This window comes from Orbicella franksi, chromosome 2 (genome assembly GCF_964199315.1).
Source record: "Orbicella franksi chromosome 2, jaOrbFran1.1, whole genome shotgun sequence".
NCBI classification, from domain to species: Eukaryota; Metazoa; Cnidaria; class Anthozoa; order Scleractinia; family Merulinidae; genus Orbicella; species Orbicella franksi.
The window spans coordinates 26,385,124-26,407,772 of NC_138146.1; the positions used below are offsets into that span (position 1 = coordinate 26,385,124).

At 38.6% G+C, this 22,649-nt stretch overlaps 2 protein-coding genes across 2 annotated transcripts; one reads left to right on the forward strand and one right to left on the reverse strand.

Annotated features, from left to right (window-relative positions):
- Positions 1 to 2,569: 2,569 nt before the first annotated feature.
- LOC145469245 (putative G-protein coupled receptor No18) lies at positions 2,570 to 4,037 on the forward strand. The gene has a single exon (XM_081452936.1). The coding sequence runs from the start codon at positions 2,850 to 2,852 to the stop codon at positions 3,768 to 3,770; it is 921 nt and encodes a 306-aa protein (XP_081309062.1). The 5' UTR covers positions 2,570 to 2,849; the 3' UTR covers positions 3,771 to 4,037.
- Positions 4,038 to 7,838: 3,801 nt separating this feature from the next.
- Positions 7,839 to 22,489, reverse strand: LOC145478940 (calcium/calmodulin-dependent protein kinase type II alpha chain-like). Its single transcript, XM_081457140.1, has 3 exons — positions 21,723 to 22,489; positions 14,966 to 15,088; positions 7,839 to 10,809 (listed from the first exon to the last, which is right to left on the reverse strand). The coding sequence occupies exons 1-3, from the start codon at positions 22,410 to 22,412 to the stop codon at positions 10,180 to 10,182; spliced, it is 1,443 nt and encodes a 480-aa protein (XP_081313266.1). The 5' UTR covers positions 22,413 to 22,489; the 3' UTR covers positions 7,839 to 10,179.
- Positions 22,490 to 22,649: the final 160 nt, after the last annotated feature.

Below are 22,649 nucleotides of genomic sequence, written 5' to 3' on the forward strand. Positions count from 1 at the left end.
AGACCCAATAGTACGCGACAGAAAATCTGTAGTGCTCCAGTCCGATATAGAGCATCAAATGTTTCTCCTTAGCATGACGGATTCAAACAACTTGTGATAAGAGTGTCACTACTAAAACCGGAACAACTGAGCACCTGTACACTCACCTGCATGGGAAACAGAAAGAAAGAAGAACAACTTCCTTGATTTAAGCCAATCAGTTTCAAGTGCAATACAGTGTTTCAGTTTGGATATTAAGGTTACATCTGGAAGTTCCCTTTCCTGCTCCGCAATATAAAAATATCACTGGTTTCATAGCCTAAAGTGGCGCCGATTGCACGGTAGTTAGACTGTAAGAGAATTGCGTTAATTATTATATCATCATTGTTAGCTATTTGTTGGTTTACCTAATAATTAGTAAAAACAGCTCTTAGGACGTGAAGCGAAAGCGAGCTACTGAACAATCAATTGTTACAAACCTGTGTATCGGTACACGTACAATACCCGAAGGTTACTGCTTCATTTGAAGGCGGTTCCAGTTATAGAAAGAGAAAAAAAAGACAGCTTTGTCAGTTTAAGGATCACTCTTCTATTCTTAGTACGATTTCGAAACCCTCGGAAACGAACCTATATACACAGGAAAACTTGAGAATAATAACTTCAATACTATGCGGAGTATTTGAGCATATTAGCAAATGAAGACGACAAAAGGATGGCACATTCCGGTGTTTTTTTTTAAATTTTTTTATTTTACCATTTCAGTCGCTGTTTGAAAACGCAGTATTGTGTGGCCCCAAATAAGGTGTTTGTTTTGAGAGTTCGATATTTAGTCTTTCATATTTAAAGCCTGTAGACTTAAAAGAAATATTCGGAAGAAGATTCTGCTGATGAAAGGGTGCACTGCTGCTTTTCAGTGGATGTACCAGTGATGAGTTCGCGGGTTAACTGCCTGCCCGGGGGATTTTGAAAATATTTCAATTTGCTAATCTAGGAATTCAACGAATACTTCTCAAAGAAAAATGAATAATGAATATCAGCTGGAAATAGAGATTTAATACTCTTAGATAATTACTCATTCAGCTAAGAATAATGAATAGTGTGCATAAAGTACTCATTCAGCCCGAAACGTCCAGAAAATACAAACACCCTCAAAACAACGTATCTTATCTTAGTCAAAAACTCAAGAAGCGAATGCAAATCAAGTCACCGCAATTAACTTTGGATTGTCAGGTTTAACTAAATGAAGGGCAGTTTAGTAACCACAAAGTGGTACTTCACTGCAACGATTGCAGTCAGTGACGGACAAACTCTTGTAAGGCAAGATCTCCGTTCTGAATATAAATGAACATCGCTGCACTGTCTTGAAACATTTCTCATGGTAGTTTCACTATTTTGAAGAGGACGTTCCCTGTTTGTTAACTGATTGAGCATTTGTGACTTGTTTCGTATAACTTTCAGATTTTGACATAGGTCAAAATTATGCCATAACACTGACCTTCACTTAGTTACAAAATGCTACTAGAAAACCAACTGAAGGACGTCAACTTAGAGATGAAGAAATCATGATTTGTTTTAGCACATTTCTGGGGAAAAATGCGAGAATTAACTTGAATTACATTAGCCTGAGATTTTTCAAGGTGTAATCCATTCTGACGTAGTCTATCTATGCATGGTCGGAGACACTCAGAAACAATCTGATGGCTCTAGGGTGGGGTTTTTATACAAAGTTGAGCCATTGCTTTCATCTGTGTTCATGTTTTAAATACTTTAGTTACAGTTGATACAAGCTATGTACCTATCGCTTTTACCGTATAAGCTGAACACATAAATTATAAGTTCCGGTCAGGCTTAGTTACGGCCGTAAAAGTTGGAAATCGCTTCTTTCCTCTCCCTTTTTTTTTTCTTTTTTTACAAAAATGATAAGTTTCTTGTTGTTTTTCGCAAGGGTTAATTTGGTGTTTCGATCTAGGCGAGGCACAAAAATGCGGACGCATATCTATCATACAACCAGGCTTTTCCAGGGGAGGGGGGGGGGGGCTGTTTCCTTGGGGTTCCAGAATTAACAGGGCATGGCCTCAAAATGTTGAAATTTGAGAATTGGAACCTAATTAAAAACTACTATAACAAAAAAACTAGCGATTTCACAAGTAGAACTTGCAACGAGGTGCCTGTCCAGAGTGTTTTCCTTTATTCCTGCCCTAAAATTCACAACCTTTTGTTTTTGCTTCTCCAAAGTGAACGTTTCTAGCAACCCAATTCACCCTCCTAAAATCGCCACTGTGAATGCCTTGGTGGTCATTTATGTCTATAATGATTCCCATATCAGACGGGAAGTTATCGATGCAGAGAAAGAATGAAAACACTTAAGGGTCAGAAGACTATAGTGGTCGACTACGTAGGCAGGTCGTCTAGTAGTTTTATAAATAAACTCGTTTTGATTTCGAGGAATAACACGTACTCATTTTCACATTATTTCATACCGCCTCCAAAAAAACACCAGGAAAAACAGTAAATTAAAGTAGACAAATTTGTATTATAGAGTTTTTAAACAGTGAAATTCCGGTCAATTCCTCCAGCTCAACCGAGCATAGAAACGACCTTTCCTACCAGGCGAACTGCACGCGAGCCACTGTCTAATAATGTCTATATTAACATATGAATCAAGTGCTTATCAGAATAGATCACAAGGGACGTCATGCGAAGCCCTAATTGAATATCCGACCCCAAGGTGGTATACTTGATTGATGACTCGATATTGAGGTTTGCAAAAATCAAAATAAGTCGGTAATAAACTGCGTGATTCTGCAATTTTTCAGCAGTGAGATGTGATCGCATTGCGGAACACAATTTCCTTTGTCCAAGAAACAGCAATGTGGTACTGGATCTTAGCATGGTTCTTAACCATTGTCACAACTGTTGGAAACGGACTTGTGATTTACTTAATCTTCACCATTCGTCGATTGCAAACTGTAGCCAACTGGTCTGTACTGTCTCTGGCCGTAGCTGATCTGTTCGTTGGACTGACCTTCTTCCCTCTTCAATTCGCTTTGAACATAGACCAGTTGAATGACCCTCCCAAGAGCCTTAGGCCGTTTTTCTTGGTCTCCCGCACGTTTCTTTACTTCTCGGCCGCAAACCTTTTCGTAATGATCTTGGATCGCTACGTTGCTATCGTTCATCCGCTGAGATATCTCTCGTTTATGACTTCAAGAGTGATTAAAATTGCCATTGCCCTGGCGTGGATTTCACCAATCCTGCTGTTTACTGTGCCATATTTTCTGGAAAATAAAAGCGAACTCCTCCTGATTTTCAGGGTCGGCATTTTCCAAGTTGTTCCCATCCTAGTATTTATTTTTGTCGCAGCTCGAATATTCTTTATCATGCGGAGGATTTCGAAGAGGACGTCAAGGATTTTTGCTCAACTTCGTTTCAACCACGACGCGCCCAAGACATCTTCCTCTGTAACTGAGTCTACCCTTGATAGCAGAGCAGCCGCCAAAATGACAGTGGCAATTGTGTTTTTCTTCATCGTTTGTTACGTCTTCGAGAACTACAAATGTTTCTGCTATGTGTTCGATATGTGCAGGCCAACTGCAACTCTTGTAGAAGCAGTTGACATTCTCTTTGTTATTAATTCGGCCGCCAATCCGATAGCATACGCTTTCCTCAAGAGAGATGTAAAACTTGTCTTACAGCGTATGCTGGTGAGTCGTAAAATACACGTCCAAAGTGGAGCAGAAATGTCCAGTGCATCAGGGCAAGAAACGAAACGTTCGGTTGAATCCTTATGACTGTAGTTGTTTCTATTGTACTTGGACAGAACTAAGATTTGACAGTTTTGTGCCCGACTTGCAACTTAAATTGTTGCAATGAGAGCCTTACTGCCGTGTAACGACCTGTAATTTTGTGGTGGACAATATATTTTGAAATTAATCTTTAATTTATGACTTGTGATAAGAGACGATGATCTATCGTATCTTGATTGTATATAATAGTTTCAAAAATTCAATTGAAAAAGGAACTGAAGAGATCAAGGGTGCTTCAAGCTGTGTATACTCATTCGAAATAAACACTGGCTTGTAATCATTTGTCTTCAGAAGGTGCGTTCACAGTTTACATTAGGTTTTGCTTTAAACTACAGTGCCACAGCTAGTCGACAAAAATGATTTCTCCTCAGCCAATCAGATTTGTTAATCCATCGCGACCTAATTTTCCCGCGCTTTCCACGGAACATGTATCCCGTCGCATTTTGCCTTAAAAAGCGATAGATCGGTTGAACAGTTGTAGTTACAACGGGCATTGAGAAAACATGTCTATCTTCGCCTTATCAATAAAAACACTGTCTTGAAGAATTCGTGATATTGGTTCGTGAGGTTATTTTGCAGACGCTAGTCTGAATGTGATATATCGGACTGACAGTGCACGTGATAAATATGTCCAAATATTATATAACTATATAAATATTTTCCTTATGTAACCACTGTTCAAACGAGTGTTCAACTGAACAACACAAGTCTATGGCAAATTCACTCCCGGCTAAAGTTATAAACTGATGCAGTGTCCACACTACGCCGGAGAAATTTGAAAACGCAGGTTTATCTCTACGGTTGGGCCTGCTGTCCACAACAATCCGTCACGAAAACGGAACTATTCGAAAACGGTCTACAAATCGAAAGAATTTGAAAACACCGGCTTTTCGTTTTCTTGTAGACGGAGAACATTTTGAAAACGGAGCTTTTCGAAAAAGATGGCATCAAGATAATCGTGTGATTTTCGTCAAACACACCGGTGATTGTTACGTTTTTAAATTTCTCCGGCAAAGTGTGGAGGGAAAACTTTTGGTGCGTTTTCAATGTGAAACCTCCGTTTTTAAATTCCTCCGCGTAGTGTGGACGGGGCCTAACTAAAGTAATTCATCCATACCGATATCGAGTTCCCTGTTTGAGCCTGTTCTCTCACGACAGTCCTGATCGAACCAAAAGCCTGAGCACCTAAGCGCGCTCAAGTCAAAAACTTTTACTGGTTAAAAATAATTTATTAGTTATATTTCTGAGGACATGAATGATAATGAAACCAAATTTAGCACACAGCTAGGTTTTAACGTCCTGGACATTTTAAAGTGGAAGTGGTGCTGCGGACAGGTCACGTGACCTGTCACGTGACGTTGGACACGTTTTTCGCGCCATTAGCGCGTACAAAACGTAAGAGATTTCCCTCAAACTAAGCTCGATGGTGAAATAAATGCTCCTTTTCTCCTAAACGAGCACGGTGACCCCTGATTTTTTTTTCAGGTATTTGTTAAGAACAGTCTAATAAAGAACATATTTCAAGAAGAAAATAAGTTTGATAGGAGAACATGATTATTTTTTTGGAAAATAGTTCCGAACTGGGTGTATTTTGGCCAAGGCGAGGCAAGCTAATCACGGAACTGTCCGAAAAAGTGCAATATTCCTACAACCGGGCAATCAAAAACGGCTTAAATGAAGCAATACTGCTGATGTAAATAAAAGAAGCTTTACTTTCAAGATAAACTTTTGTGTTTTTCAAGTAATTAAGACTTACTTCTGTATGACGGTGATTCGAATTTTTAACGCGCAACCATTTAAAATACCCCATTTTAAGAGCCTGCTGACACATAAACAAGCACGGTGACCCCATTTTTTTATTGCACTTTTTTAATGAATGAATGTTAATTATGCCAAGTTTCAAAAAAAGTTTGATAGCAGAACAATTTCAAGGGAACTACCTTAAGATGCAGGTCAATCATTTCCATCCTTCCTTCCACGTTTGGAATGACCGCCCTCTTTTCGCAGAAAAAAATTATAGGGCTAAAGGTAGTATTTTTCAACAAAATTCGACTTTTAATCATTTATATCTTCTAAAAACTAAATCAAGGAAGATCATTCCAAACGTAGCAGGGTACATATTTTAAATTTGCATCGAAAACGCTCATTAAGGTTACAGTATACCTTCAGGGGTGTCTCGCGCGCAAGCGATGTTGAGCGTGCAGTTTAAGCTGTAGATACCTAAACCCCTATATCAAATTAAAGCTTATGGAGCTGGCTATCAAACTATACCAAGAATTTTGAAAGAAAATGAATTGTCGAATTTTTCACGACCACTAAATGCGAACGCCCGAATCACCTTTCGAAAGCTACAAGTCAAAGCGAATTTCGTTTTGCGCCAATTTAATTTTTTCCTCGGTTTCAGTGCCCAAAGCGCTTAAAAAACGTGTCTGCGTTTTGGCATATTCGATTGCAGTAAAAAGTTACAGAACATTTTCGAAATAGGATTAAAAAAATGTGGAGTGATCGTACAAAAATCGTTCTCGAAGAAAAAGTATTTCGAAATTAACAATTCCCAGACATGCTTTTGTAGTTTATATGTTAAACTAGCCACTGTCCAAATTTAAGAGCAATTGAACAAATTCCCTTTGAGTTATAACTCTTTAAAGTGTCTGTTTCAAGTGAAAAAATTTGTTCGAGAAAACAGCGCTAAGAAAAATTTTCTGCTTCGCGAACAAACTCCGCCCACAAACGCCTTCAACTGGGTTCTCAGGTAACTAAGCCAATCATGTCAGTGCAGGGAAAGTTTACTACCGTTAACCTCCTGGTGAAATTTACGCGCGAATCTCTAAAAAACTCTTGTGTTTCGCAATGCGCTCAAGGAACCGAAGGCAGAGAGATAATTTTTCTGTAGCTCGGTTTTTCTTGAAGCTGGTCTGGCAAAATGGGGAAGACTAAAAAGGATACGAACGCTAGAGTGGCTGAGCGAAAGAAACAAACAAAAGACAGCGCGGAGAGCAACTGTGTGTGGGCAACTGTGCATGGATAATATTTCAAATGGTCTCAATGAGTCCGACGATTCGTTGATATCGGACTCATCAGAAGAGTCTCTGTCAGCATCCCTGTTATTGCTGTCAAGTTCCGAAATTTTTACAGAACCTTTCTTTCCTCTCACCACGAATATTTGCCCGCCTTATACGATAACTATAGCTTCATCCGCGTGGCGAACTTTCGCTTCTTCACTCATTGATGTATTTTCATTCGTTCTTCGCTGTTTTCGCTTTTTCGAACCGGTCCATGGTTTAAACGTGGTCTATGTTTACTTATAACTTAATAGAGACACGCCTAATTTCAAAAATGCTGGGTAGTCAGAACAACAATGCTGATCAACTGAGTAGTCAATTCGTGACATCCATATAGGTAATTCCCGCGAAAATCGCCTCGGTTGATTGCATACGCGCCATAGGGCTGTCAATCAAGAGGTAAACTTTTACTTCCGGTGAAAACGTAAAACCGCCATTTCTCCGCCAATATTTAGCCTTTTTCAAAAATTGTTTTCAGAAATTAGAGATTATTCTTCGACCTCTATTTTGACCCAAAAACCCAAATTTGAAGAAAATTGCCGACCCGAAGGTATACTGTAACCTTAATTGATCAATACAATTAAAATTCGCCGCCATTTCGCCGATTTACCAAATTTTAAGAAAATAATATGTTAAGGCAAGGCAGGAATCCGCGTTTTATAATCAGGGAAAAGTTCAGCTTGGTGAAACGAATATAACAAAAGATATAGCTGCCCAACCATAATTCCATGTTACATTCCTGACCCTGGCCTTAACCTACTTGAGCGTTCCTTCTGCTCACATGAACCCCTGTATAGTTTCATTGGTATTCACGTCATTCTGTCTTGTCCTTATTAAGTTATTCCTCGTTACGCTTCAGGATCAACTCAATTGAAAAAGGCTGCAGTTTCAGTGTATGGGTGGCGGATTTCTCTTCACGAAGCAAAAATAGTACACGTAAAACAAGTAAACATTTACACCACAAGACACAAGGAAGAAAAAGACGCGTCAATTTGACTGGTGTAATTTTAATTGCTATGACCATAATGTCCTACACTGACATGAGCCACCTTATGCGATAACAAAGGCAGGAATGGTAACAGACATACCAAGCTTTCACGCAACAATGCGACTAAGCTGTATATGGAATACTCCTAACAGTAGTGCAGCCAGTAAGATACAAATCACAACAAAGTCAAACTGTGTGCTTTGGCTATTTGCTTTGAAACGGAGAGCATTCTATCTGCAATGGTAATCTCTTTACCCCTTTCACTCACAAGATCTGAAAACTAATCCTCCTATAACTGATGACCATACAACGCTTTGTTGGCTATTTCTGAGAATCTGGTGTAATATCAAGACACTATCCCCATTACCATTATCATCGCCAGACTGCTTGACAGTGTATTAAAATTGTAAATTGTGAGGAAAACTAATACGTTGGTTACTCCTGGGAGTCAAAGGGTTTAATTGCTATTAACGTGAAAGCCTGGGTTACCCGTGAATAGTGCACCATCTAACTGACCTAGTAGCCACGCTGTCGTAACAGGACAGATCTCGCTCTTCAGGACATCTAGTGCCGAGCAAGGAGTGACGGCAAATATTGTAACATCACAAGCCATCGTCTGTTTTTCAGTAGTAAACTGGTGTTTTTGTATTATCCGGATAACAGCATTCAAATAAATATGTCAAAATCTTCCAAAATTTGACAGCTCTCACTGTCACCTCTGATAGGCTAACATCCTCGGAGACCCAGGGGCAGCTAGTCGGGACGACGCAATATTTTTGGGCGAAAGTTTACATCAAGAGCGGGATTCGCCCGAAAATATCACGTCCTCTCGACCAGCTTCCCCCGGGTCCCCGAGGATGATTGGCTAAATGCCCTCGAAGGAAAACTGATGAAAATACAACAGGTGCTTTTTGAACTTGGTCACAAATAAGTGCTTGTTCTACCCTGTCAGAACAACGTGGCAACGTGTACTAAAACGTGACTAATGGTATCTACACACAAACAAATCTAAAATGCGATAAATTGCTAAAGCCAGCTCTTCGCCGTTTAGAAATTCAATTCAGTTTCTCGTCAACCACCTTAGCCCCAAGATTGAAATAGTAATTTTGATCTCTTATTAAATTTACATGCAATTTTTAAATTCAGCTCTGAGAATTTGGCAGTACATCAAGACAATATCTTCTAATGTATTCTCATTACCTGTTTACTTATCAATGTACTGGTATTGTTAAGAGTATTTAAAAGCCGATCCGTCTTGGAAATGAAAAGGTTAACAGAGCCAGTGAATATAAACAATAATATTAATATTTTCTTGCAATTATTAACATTAAATTTCCTATAATTTGAAATATAATAAGGCTTGTTTTGGCAGTTACCTACTCTTCCACGATTCCCCAAAAAATGGAAAAGCCTAACTTCACGAATATTATCAGATGGCTATTTCATAGATTTACTTCAAATAACATTTCTCGATTCTAAGCATGGTTCTCCCTTGCAAAACAGCGCTGAAATCTCACATGCTATATAATGATGCAAACCGTACAATCTGCTAAAGTTGATTGCTACAGCGGCTTTCATTTGAGGGTCGAAAAATGATTGGTTTTGCATCAACTGCGCCACACGACTGGCTCAAAAAAACTCGCGCTACTTTTTCATCCAATCAGAAGTCAAACCAAAACCAATTGTGACTCACTAACACAGGTTTTCCCGCCCTTACTGTTAGCTACATGTAATTACTTCGAGCTTTGATTGGTTCATTGGATTGTCTATGTCCTTTGTGATTGGCTAAAGTGACTACTTTGGTTTTGGTTTTACGACACTCAATTGAAAAACGCTCTATAATTAGAAGTATAATAAATAACACCATATTCATTCAAAATTCAGCTAAACCAAACAACAAGCATTCCGGATAAAACGAAACTACAGTATAACCTGGACAGCAATTTAAAGAGAGGCTGATTAAATTAAACCACGCAAAAAACAATAATTCTTTGCCTACCAGGCTTAACTAGTGCTCTGTCACGGAATACAAGCCACTGATTAAATCTTATCCTTAAGCAATGATGGATGGTTTACATAAAGAGAAAAAATAACAAATATTTTCCTAGTTCAGTGAACAACGCTTCTCTCGATTGCCTGCCTCTTCTAACCGACCAAACGTCGCAACATTTAATTTCTAGTTTTACAATTTAAACTGTCCGAACTCCCAAGGCACATTTTCCAGTTCTCAGACACCCATGCCTAAGTGGACTTGATACCACAATATAATTCCAAATATGTTCCTAACAAATCACCTTTCCAAACAGTAAAACTGTAAAACATGTAAAACATTACAGTTCTAAAACTAATGTCCTTTTGATTTAGAAGACCTGTGTAGGTGTACACATACCCAATGGCCATTCTTTAACTGCCACACTCTTGTCTCCTCTGATTGGTCCGTTATAGGCTCTCCACTGCTACCAATACGCTGCGTCAAGCGCACGTAAGAGATGCACGCGGCTTCCGCGCTCAGAATGTGCACGTGCGGCGACAGAATCGTGGTGTTCGTGGGCGCGTTCCGTTGACGAAGCACATTATCGAAGTAAAACTTGTGAAACTCCACGCCTTCCACGAGATTTCCGTTTGCTTCTGGCTCAAACGCCGTCACGTGCGGGTCGACCAGCTTGCTGTAAGTGTCGAAGTCTTGCGTAGTTATACTGGTAATCAGTTGCTGTGTTAAACGGATTATTTCTTGTTCTTTCTGTGCCCTCCACTGCGGTTGCGCGCTTGCGGGTTGGGTGGCCGCTTCTGTTTCTTCAGGGTGCGTCGCCATCACATCTTCATCCGAACCCTTTTTCTTTCTCGAGCCACTAAAATTGTGCGTCGCTAACAACGTCGTCAAAATGGCGCCCTTGAGTTTTCGTCGCGCGTTGAACTTTCTCAGACCATCAAGTGTGGTTTGGCGATGAACTTTTGATGCGATTCGCTCGCGATTCTAAGAACGAAAATGGAGAGAGTAATTTTAACAATCTGATCGTTTGAATAGTGAGTTCAACTGCAGTCTCAAGTTAACTACATCAAAATGCAATTAAGGAGTAGTTTTAAGGGCTATTGAAATAAAACTAAACCTGATTAGATGGTCAAGTTCCTGTCTGCAACGCGAATAAACGCGCCGATTAACCGGAATGATTTTGTCGCCGGCCCGACCGAAAATAAGTAAAGAAAGCAATAAGTTCTTTGTAGAACTAGTTTGCTTTCCCCGGCAGGTGCTCAAACAATACAAGACACTTAGTCAATCTCTTGACCACGATGCACTTGTCGCAATTAACAAGAAACTTGAAAAAGAACCACAAACCAGAAAAACTATCGTTTTTCGTCGATGCAGAATCCATTTTATGGCGTGAGTGGCCTCGAAAAAAGGAAAAACAAAAACGAAAAAAAGATGTCTTAATCGAGAAAGACTTTTGGACGATGCACTTGGCTCCTCCTATTAGTAAAACCATAAAACCAGTGGATTTCAAAATATCAGGTTCCAAGCAATATGCAAATATATAGGTAGAATTAAATACAGCGCAATTAGAATGCGAAAATGTTTCAAACTCGACGGCCGCAATATCACCGTGACACTTTATCTTGTCTTGAACTACCCCTTACTCAATGATTGTTGTCCTTTTCGTTATTTTCAGAGAGTTCTGTCCCATAACCGATATAATATAACTAGTTTATACGGCTGAGCTTTTACTGCTTAATATAGTGGACACAACGAAAAAGGAGGTTTCTCTTGATGCGGAAAAAAATACAAGAGATAAAAATAGCACCACCGCTATTGGCTTGCTTTCACTGAGAAACTCAAAAAGGTTTTAAGACTTACTATCAAGACATTCTCGTAAACAAGTTAACGAAACCAAAATTCGAATTCTGAAGGAAAAAATGACATAAAATAAAATAAAACGCGTTATCAACGCCAAACACCGTCCATCTTTGTAAGGCGTTCGTTTGCGCTGTACAAGTTATTTTGATCTTCAAAGGTCGAAAAATAGCACTTGCGGTAAATGCAGTATGATGTATCACCTGCACACTCATGATAACAATCAGGTCATAACATGTAAACAAACCACGCACAAAACTCATTTTCAACACACGGGCTGACAGGTTGATATGCAGTAACCCTTGACATTCATGATAGCAGTCGGTTTCAGTCTTGGTCCGGGAGACCTTTCGACAACCGTAGTCATTTCAACGAGGTAAGACACCACGCATTTTTATGAGTTTATCGGTGCATCAACTATCATTGCACTGTAAACCACGCGCTTTTGATCGGTGATTTACCAAACTCTCTTCGAGTTCTTCCGAAATTCGAATGATTTTAAGTAAACTCAGACATTAAATGCGCGGTGTTTAACTTAAAGATGTCACCTTTGACAACCTGATGTCTTACAAGACCAAGCTTTATTTTATTCAATTAAGACGAAAACAAACAGATGAAAAGAAAAGCACCAACTGAAAAAAAAAAAGAAAAGAAAAAAACGCAGGAAGCACTCATTCAATCAACGACCACGAATAGAGTAATTCTTAGCCGGACGTTAGTTGAAAAAAAACATTCCAAACGTAAACTTCTCCATCCAATCGAAAACGCATGCCAAATCAAACTCTGATTGGACGATGCAAATCAGAAACATTATCCAATCAGCGGCCTTATCAGCCAATCTCATTCAAAACGCGCATTCTTTGCAAGGAGTGAGGCAAATGCTCCTTACTCTATGGGCGGTTCACTATGGAGGTCCACTGAAAACAGTGCCAATAAGAAATTAAATTCAAACAGAGAAGGCGTAATCCTATGATTAACGAGTACGTTCGGTGTCGGCCATGTTTAGAGAAGAGCTGGATAAGTGCCCAGGGGAGAAGACGGTGGAAAGGAAAAACGCACAGGCCAGTCGACAAGTGAAGCTGAACTTAATACCACACAGGTACAGTAGACAAAATTCTAAAGAGTTTACAAAGCTTATACAATGCAGCATTTACAGTACTTCAACTCTGAATAGGGACTTTTAGTAGTTTTACTTTTAGCACTTTTATTTTTTGAGAGTGGTCCGAGTCTAAAGATTTGCAAAAGTTTCATGTCTTTCACCATAAGCTTAAACTCATGAGCTTATCAATGGGTTTCTGCGTTCACTGATCTAATCAGCTTATATTGTTATAAGCTGCTTCCTCCTTTAACGAGTGAGCTTGCTGTTTGTGTTTTTGTTCTGATCAAACTCCTACACAGTCCGTTGTTTTCAAAAGAATCGTCTTGCTGGAGTAGCTAACTGATTGGGTTGTAGCCGTCTAGACAGCACATATTGATCGCCAACCATCTTGATTCGAAAAATAAGTTTTTTTTCATAAGCTTAAAGTTATTTCAAAAAGAAAGATAAGAGTCCTAACAACCAACCGCCACTTTAATATTGTATCTCTATCTTTGAACTCTTTCCTCTTGGAAAGCCTCTTATTGCACACCTTTCCATTCACAAGTGCTAAAGAAGTAGGACTGGTATGCTTTGAATAGTGTGTTGAAAACATAGCGGGGTGGGGGGGGGGGGGGGGTGTTGGGCAATTTCCAAAATTCCTACACAGCAAAAACTGCTGAATAAAAAATCGTGCAAGGGGAGCCATCGAAAAACATCAAGCAAGTGCTTTCTACTTTCCAGATCCTGCTTTTTGATGTTAAAACATTTTTGCAAAAGCTTTTGCTCACCCCAAAAAATCATGCACAACCTAAGTTGAGAAAACAAAATCCTAGCCCCAGAAAATTGCACACTCCCTCCCTCAAAAAATTAATAATCTGTCCATAAGTAACTCAACATCATTCAATCAGACGTGATCAGTTACGTCATGACCATGATAACATGTCAAAAATAACTCTTTATAATGACAAAAGACCACCTTTGAAGACAGAAATTTGGTAAACTACTAAAAGACATGATTCAAATTCAAGACAAAATGTTCCATGCTGACAGAACAACATTACAGAGTTAAGCAATAGAGCACTTTTTCTGTGTTTACATAGCATCATCTAAAGACAAGGAGGGTTGGGAGAATTCGAGACAGTTATGCAAACCCTCAACTACCGGTATGTCTCAGGTTTGTATAACTTTCCAGAATTCTCCCAGCCCCCAAGTGTTTAGATGAGGTTATGAACACATGGAAAAAGTGTTCTATTGCTTTTATACAGTAATTCTCAAAAATATGCTTGAATCTAAAATGTCACAATCGTGTTTACGTACTCTCATCTAAACACACCTATTGACCAATGAGAGCACGCATAGTAGCTCAGTTATTTTATAATTCCATGTCTCTAACTTGCTAAACCAATCTTAACACCGTACTGAACTCCACAATGAAACACCATCTGATGACTCCCCCTTGGGGGGGGGGGGCCCTTGTAATTTTAAGACTGTTTCGGGGGGGTATTAGAGAGGGAGGACTCAAAAGAAAGGGGGCGGACTTCCTAATTTACGCCAAAACACCAACAGGTTATCAGCTTTACCTCTCCATCTTTTGTACAGTAAGTAAGTGCCTACATGCTGAAACAATAGAGGCTCATGTTACTTGACCATAAAGCTATCTACCTCAGTCTCAGTGTTACAAATGTACTCTACACTCTTTCTCTAGTCACAGACTGACAGGGGTTTCATTAAGGGCCAGGCACTGAGAAAATTGACCTGTTTTGAGGAGGATTTTGCCTGCCCAGTTAGACCATCTAGAGAAAAGTGTTTCTTATATTAGAAATTCTCTTCAAATAGTTTTTCCTGCCTGTAAAAGCTAGTTGCCCTTTAGCTGAATACATTAATGAAACCCCTGCAAACGATCTTAAAATTTTAAATTATTCACGGTGTTTATCAAATGAACATTGTAGGGCAATATGAAGCTGAATTCTTGAGGGGTCACTTTCCAGAGATTAAAAGCAAAGGAAAAGACCACTTGGTAATTCCCAAAGATGGTCACAGTCATATTTGGGAGCGGTTCCTTACAAAGAGTTTTTAATATCACAGAATCTGAGTGACATTTTAAATGGGTTTCAAAATGGTGACCATAACTTATAAACTGGTCAGAGTTGAGATTGGTCTCAAGCAAAACTTGAACTGTATTCAGACAACACAATAATAACATACCAAAATCCACGAATGTTTGAGAGCATCTGAAACATTAATCCTTTTATTTTGGTCTACAGTGAGCATTTTCTTGATTAGGTCTTTTGCCTCCTCTGTCACACTATCCCATTCTGGTGACGGAAACTACAAAGAAAAACATACAAATATAAACTGGGTTAAAATTACTGTACCAGCATAGAGAACACTGACAAAAAAATTGCAATCAATAAAATATATTTTTTAAAAACAGTTAATTGTGCAAGCTCTGTTATTTTGAGAAGCTGATTTTACATTAATTGCTGGTATTTATCATGTATTTAACCTTCTTTCAATGGGCCAGAAAGGTTAAAAAATCCTGAGATTAACTTTTAAAACATAATCACTGAATGAGCATTAATGTGCCAGCCAAAAGAGCATGAAGTGAGGAAAATATTTTGTCACAATGTACAGCATCCAAGGGTGAGACCGAGTAGTAATAACCATTTTATTGCACTGTGGCTAGCAGTTTTGAAGTGTCTTAATTAAAATCCGGATGTTCTCCTCTTGTTGGTGTCAGTTAGAGATATCTGGGGTATATACCTCAGAGAAAATAATATTTTGGGGCAGAGATTTTATAACAGTTTGAGTTATCAGGGTTTTACAGATACTTGAGCGTCAAGATATTGAGGGTAAAATTAGTGATATACTGACCCACATTTATGGGATTTGGTCTGAAGTTTGAGGTAATTGGAAGTTCAAGATTTCAGGGTTACTCCGGAGATACCACAATGATGATATAAATTATTCCATGATGAGGAACATACTAACAGTCATGTAGCAAAAACAGCATGCAAATTTTGCATAGTGAATCCATCCCACTTCACAATAGTCACAGAAAACTACTCAGAGAGTGGCAAAGGGGAATTTTTCTATTAAATCATGCATCACAGAGAATTTTTTCACCAATCACGTGTCACATAAAAAAGTACTGTAAGTACATTGCCAATTTTACTTTCTCAACTCTAAAAGTGGTGTTAGAAGGAGAACTCTGCCGATTCAACCACAGAAATGCATTGGCAAATATTCCAAACATTTTCTCCTGAACTGATGACAATATTATTGTTGGCCAAAATAGAAGTGGTGACTAGTACGGGAGACCAGGGGATTCACTCTGTACTGTGTATCCAGGAGGCTCCTGGATAATCAGGGAGAGTGGACACCGTTTGTGAACAGGCTCCTGAGTGTGAAAAAAAAAAACAAAATAGAGCAAGCGAAGCGAGCCTAGCAGGGTTGGATCTTTCCCTCTCCAGACCACTCTTGCCTACCTCCAGCCAGGGTAACTTGGCAGAGATCTTGTATACACATTGAGAACACCCCTACGCCACCTTTGCCATGCTTTGATATACAGGCAATATTTGTGTCAAAGCTTTACCCCTGTAAATCCTCTACTGTGCGACAACGTTTTTTTCCTCTGTGAATGACATAACATAGCTTTTGAATTTGGTTAGGTCTTTATGACGACCTTTGTTAAGTGGTACATAAACTTTTTCCTTGTGTAGTCCCTCACTGCTTACACAACTGTCTTCTTGAGTGGCATAAGATGACACCAAACTCTAACGTCTCTTATCATTTTAGCCATTTGGGACGACATTGTTTCAAATGATAGCCAGATTCGGATGTGGCCCGATGCACTGCCAAAAATGATCGGTCGACAAAAATTTATGGACAAAAATATCACTGAAGCTCATAGTCCTTGTGCAAAGTTTAACTATTTTCAATTGACTTAATCCTGTTATGTCAGGATTGTTTGGACCTATAGAACCATGAAGATCCACAAAGATCAAAGACAGCAGAGGTCAAGAAAAGGACGAAAAAGACTATTTACTTTGAATGAATGGTATCCTTCTACAGTCAGACCTACCATAAGCGATGTCAAGCCTCAGTAGTTGCTTACGAGAGGCTCCCTATAGTGATTTGACTTGGAAACTTTTGATCTGGTCGCTGAGGAGAGGTGGTCGCTTACGAGAGTTGGTCGCAACTGGAGGTTCAACTGTAGTTCAAAGAACATTCACTTATCACGGAAATCTAATTGGTAAATCACGCATCACATACTTGTAAAATAGCAATCACGCATCATGTTATGATGTCCTGTCAAGCATCACACAACTAATTTGGTCTCAATCACGTGTCATGCTGCTAATTTTGGGACGATCATGTGTCACGCAAAAACCCTTTGCCATCCACTGCTCAGTTGATGTAATTTAAAATTACAAAAAACACAGTCCCAAAATTGTGTCTTTAAAGTATAATTTTTTGTGAGAAAATATGGTCCACAAAACTTTGTAAGTAAAAGAAAATTGGTTCCACATTCCAAAAGCAAGTCAGCTGACAAGTGATTGAGGGAAAACTATTCACACCTAATCATTTAACTGGGGTTTCATTAAGGTTTTAGCAGGACGGCGACTAGTTTTCACAGGCGGGCAAAACAATTTGAACTGCACTTCTTTATAACAAAAGTTTTACTCTAGATGGTCAAACCAGGTGAGCAAAATCATCTTCACAGCCGGTCAATTTGCCCTGTGCTGGGCCCTTAACCCATTGACACCTAGAACTTTTCGCCAAAAATGCACTTTTGGTCATTTTGGATGTTTTTAGCCTGGACATGAGCTAAATTGGCTCCAATCTTCTTAAAAAGCCATTGGCAACAAGACAGCACACCTTTCTTTCCACTAGCATCATCAAAATTTCTCTTCTAAAAGGTATTGGCAACAAGACAGCAACCCTTTCTTTCCACTAGCATTTTGCTTCATGACATTTTTGCTCAGGCATGTGCATAAATCAAAATTTTGAGTCTTTGGACAAGAAGGTGACCTAAATCTTTAGGGATTTTTTTTAAATTCAATTTTTGTTTTGCCTTTTCTTTTTCTCCTTATCTTATCTTTTTGTTGCTTGGGCTTGCTTTCACTTCAAGAATTCCCAAGAAAGCATCATCAAGATGGGGAATTCTTACCATGGAGTAGCCATGCACATGTCATGGAGGGAAATTTTGCTCTGAGTTTTTCACTCTTATTTTTAAACATTTGTGTGCGTATTTCAGGCTCAATTGACCCCATCACCTCAATCTGGGTATCACTGGAAAGATATTTTCTTCTTGAAAAGAAAAGTATAATTTTGGTCAGAGGTGATGACATCAGAAGTGGAACAAGGGCCAATGCTTGTCATGGCTGGCACAGGCATCAAAGGGTTAATGAAGCCCCTGCTTTATACAGAAGTACTAAAAGAATCAACTTTTCAGTTCTACAAGTTAAGGCAATAATCTGAAAAGATAGAGAAATCCCTTTGAGGTTGCAAGAGGTTTGCTTTCGAGTTATCAAGGATTTGAGTTACCAAGGTAAAATTACAGTAAATGTGGGAAGCTAATCCAGTGGAAAACACCCTCCTTAAATCTAGCTAGTAACCTGAAAACAAATTTGTTGCCTCTTAATGATTTTTTATTTTTTATTTTTTCTACCTATTAAAATCAGTCCTTTATAAAATGTGATGTGGAAATGCATCTTATAGCTACCTCATTAATATGGCCATCTCAATATCAATCTCATTCAAGTACCACTGGGGTAGAAAACTCTTTGCCTATCTGACAAACTTTTTTGACATTCATGATAAAGGCCAAAAATAATTTCAAACTGCTTTTTTTTTTGCAAGCAAGCATTGCCTAATTAAAACTCACAGCCACTGTCAGTATGTTGGCAATACCCACAGCTTTTACATATTTTATAAAAAAGAGAAAAGAAGCCATCTGTTAGGAGAAATTGGACACACTATATAAGGGCAATGTGTAATGAATTCTTTCTAATATTGATCATGTCCCTCTGACAACTGAGATAATTATGAAATTGAACTTTATAGAAGCACAAGGGAAAATGCCATTTCATTTCCCAAGGATTAAGGTCTAAGAAAATATATGCTTTTGAAGGGTTTTCTCTTGAAGTCTTCATGTAAAAGTATATGCCAACTCGAGGCAGCCAATTGAGGTATACTGATACTCTGTAACAGTATACCTTGTCTGGCCTGGACTTATATTTTTTTCAGTTATGTAATTCGATCAGTATCATTCTAATGTCTATACTATTATCATGACAGCCTGAGCTTCTCAGGCAACTGGCAGACAAATTCACCAGAAAGAACATTACTATATTTCAAGAGAAAACATTTTGAATGAATGGTCTTGAAGGTGAGCAGTTTAATCTAAATCTGAGTTCCTTTTGCTCTAGTTCATTACTGCTTTAATATTCTTTTTGTCTACTTCCATTTGTATTTTCTTCTGTAATAATAAAAATTAATTGGTGTATCTACAGTTTAGTGTATAAAACCTCTCATTCAGCAATTTTTTCCTTTGGGCAGTTATTTTTTTATAGATCTCCTACTATTGAAGAGTTTCCTGGAGAAAATGCGGATTGGGAAATTTAGTGACTGTGTCAGTTCAAAGAAATTATTCAAAATTTTGCAACAAATTATCACTTTCTTTAAAATTAAAGGAAACTAGCATTGCTTAAAATTACAATTTCTATCTGGATCAGTAATGACGGGGCTTTTCTATACAATAATTTCTACTCAATAAGACTAATTGCTAAGACCTAATATTTGCTGGGAGATAATGAGTCACATTCAAATAGTACAAGCAGTTCTTAAGGTTTGGTTTCAAGAGAATATTGGTTTATTATTGAATGATTTTGAAATTTATTGAGCCAAAATGAATGGTGGTATAACAATCAACCTGTGACACACATTATGGTAACACACCAACATGTACCATCTTCAACCTGCATCTGATTTTAATTACAACACTGACATGTCATTCTTATTTTGGCTGAGCAGGAAAATGTTTTAAAAACAGTTCATTTTGTGGCAAAATAATTTAAGCAACTCTGCACAAACTGTAAAAAGAAAAGTAAATAAAGGACAAGTAAAAAATATGTTGTGAACATGTACAAGAACACTCAAGAGCTCTCCATCCTGTCCTTGTTGCTCCTTTGTGTAAGTAACAATGAAACAGAGTTTCCAAGTGGAGGGTTTCTTTTTCTTTCTGACTAAAATAGAAAAAAATATCTTGATACGTAACCAAAATGTTTAACTACGAATTTAGATGCCAGCAATTAAGTTGGAGGAAATGGGTTTCCAAGAAATCTACAGTTCTTGCTACCTTTTTCAACGCAAACTCAAAGTTCAATGGTGTCTTATTATGAATAATAAGGTTGGAGCTACAATTATGATGTATAGATGGTTTTCACTGTCACGCAACGAAAAAATAAATCGAAAACTATTCAGTGGATAAAGTCAAGAAATTTTGATATTATAGGAGACAGGTAAAGGAGAAACTTCTCCAATTTTTGGGTCTCTGCGTTTTCCCAAACTTCCGATATTCGTTGAAATGTTTTGCGCAAATTTACAGAGCCCAGTATGGAGCCGCCATGTTGGTGGAGCTCTTTGCTCCACCAACATGGCGGCCGGAAAATAGTGCAAACATCTGGAACTTACTTTGGCTATCTAGGTGACTGATTATCTGAACTGAACCAACAAACATTTACACAAGCACTTTTCCTAGCACTTTAACTCCTAAAAAGGCTAAAAATCATTAGATAAGTGTATATTTCTCCACAAACGCGATCGGAGTGGTATGTCACGCACCGACATAACTCTGAACTTCAAACGGCACTGGTTTCTAAACCAAGGACACTATTGAGCTTAAAAGTTCTAAACAGATTTAAGTTTAGATCCCCTTATGCCTTATGAGGATAAAAATTTTCGTGGCTCTTTAGTTTTGGATTTTGGAATTTGATGACATCACATGAAAACGATCTATTGCTCATAAATATCCTTCTGATGCCCTCACATCATTGGTCGAGCAGTGTACAGGTTTTTACATATGTCACATTACAGATTTGGAACTGAAACAAGTTTAAACTCACACTTGAAATCTTTGTTCAGCGTGGAACAAAGAAAAACAAAAGATTAAAGAGAGCATGAGACAAACAGATCAGTTATATTGTCATCAAATGTTCGCTTTTTGTGCTTATCCGAAATTCTCACATTATCGGCCTAAATATTTGAAATTTGAAATTTGATAGCGGTTGGCCATTTCTTTTTCAAGAGCTAACATTTTACTCAGGGAGGCATTCGAAATTAATTTCGGAAGCATTTCAGCGTTCTTAATTTCAATAGCAAAATTGAAAACTAAAGGGTTTCAGTTACCTAGCAAACATATGTTCCTTCGCTTGTAATTTTTATTCTTACTCTGATATCGATGGCAGGTGTTCAGACACAAAGAATAATAGCTCCTCAATTACGGCAAGAAACCACCAGATAGGAGAATCCCACAAAACAATTTGTCCCTTTGATATTCATGTTAACCGAGTGCTGTAGGTTAAGACTCCATGGCGAGTAAAGGATCATTAGCGAAAATGATAAACGAAGAAAAGTCCTGCTCTGGCAAACAGAAACAAATGTCAATCACGAATCGCTCAGAAAGTAAAGAAAAAACATGGACAATTATGAAAGAAATCGGAGACCGATTTAAGTCCTAAATAAACGAAAGCCCAGTTCTTCATATAGGCGCTAAACCAATGGTCAAATAAAGAACGGTCTGAATTAATTTTTTGGCTAGGCTTTGAGATACAGTGTTTACGATCATTCGTTCTCTGAAAATAAACAAGGAACTGGTAACTTGTTCGAACCACGGACATCAATTTTTGCAAGTGAAATGAAAAAAATAAACCAAAACATCTAGTGTTTATTTACTTACGTCGTACGCCCCAGCTTTGATCTGGCTGTATAGTTTCTGCTGATCTTCGTCCCAAAACGGAGGATAACCGACCAGAAGAATATAAAGAATAACTCCACAGGCCCACAAATCTACAGCTTTGTTGTACGGTTCCTTCTTCAAGACCTCTGGAGACAAATAACCCGGCGTCCCAGCGAAACCAAACCAGCCCAATTTATCGTTATCCACTTCGATCGCCAGTCCAAAGTCGGCTAGCTTGCATATAGCTGATTTTTCTTTGCTGGAAAGAAGCAGATTTTCAGGTTTGAGGTCTCTGTGCACAATATTGTTATCGTGACAATGTTGAACGCTCTGCAACACTTGCTGTATACAGTGCGAAGCGTCCGCCTCGCTGTAATACTCCCGAGCTACGATCTCCTCAAAAAGTTCTCCTCCAGTGACGAGATCAAATACTAAATAATAAAAACCTTCTTCTAAGATGCTAGAGTGAAGACGGACGATATTCGGGTGTTTTAGACCTCGGCAAATTCGAGCTTCTCGCTCAACCTTCTGGATGTCGCGCGAGGTCATCTTACGCGTGTCGAGAATTTTCACAGCAAATTCCACTTTTCCTTCCTTCAGAACACATTTTCGAACTATACTAAAGGCACCTCTTCCAAGTTCCTCTTTGATATCATACATATCGTGAAAAGGTCTCGCCGAAGCCGCCATTTTCACCGTGATCTAGTGATCTTTCGATTCCAAATAGATTGGAACTCAAGAGAAGGGCCTGGGTGCAGCGTGCACCTTCCCGGATATGAACTGTCTAAATTACTTCCGCTCTGTTCACAAAGCGAAAGTCGCGAATCACCGAGAAAAAAAATAATGAAATATTTCCCGTTATCCTCAACACTGCGGCCAATAACTGTTTGAGGTGAAAAAAAGAAGAGCTTTCGGTTCCCAAATGTT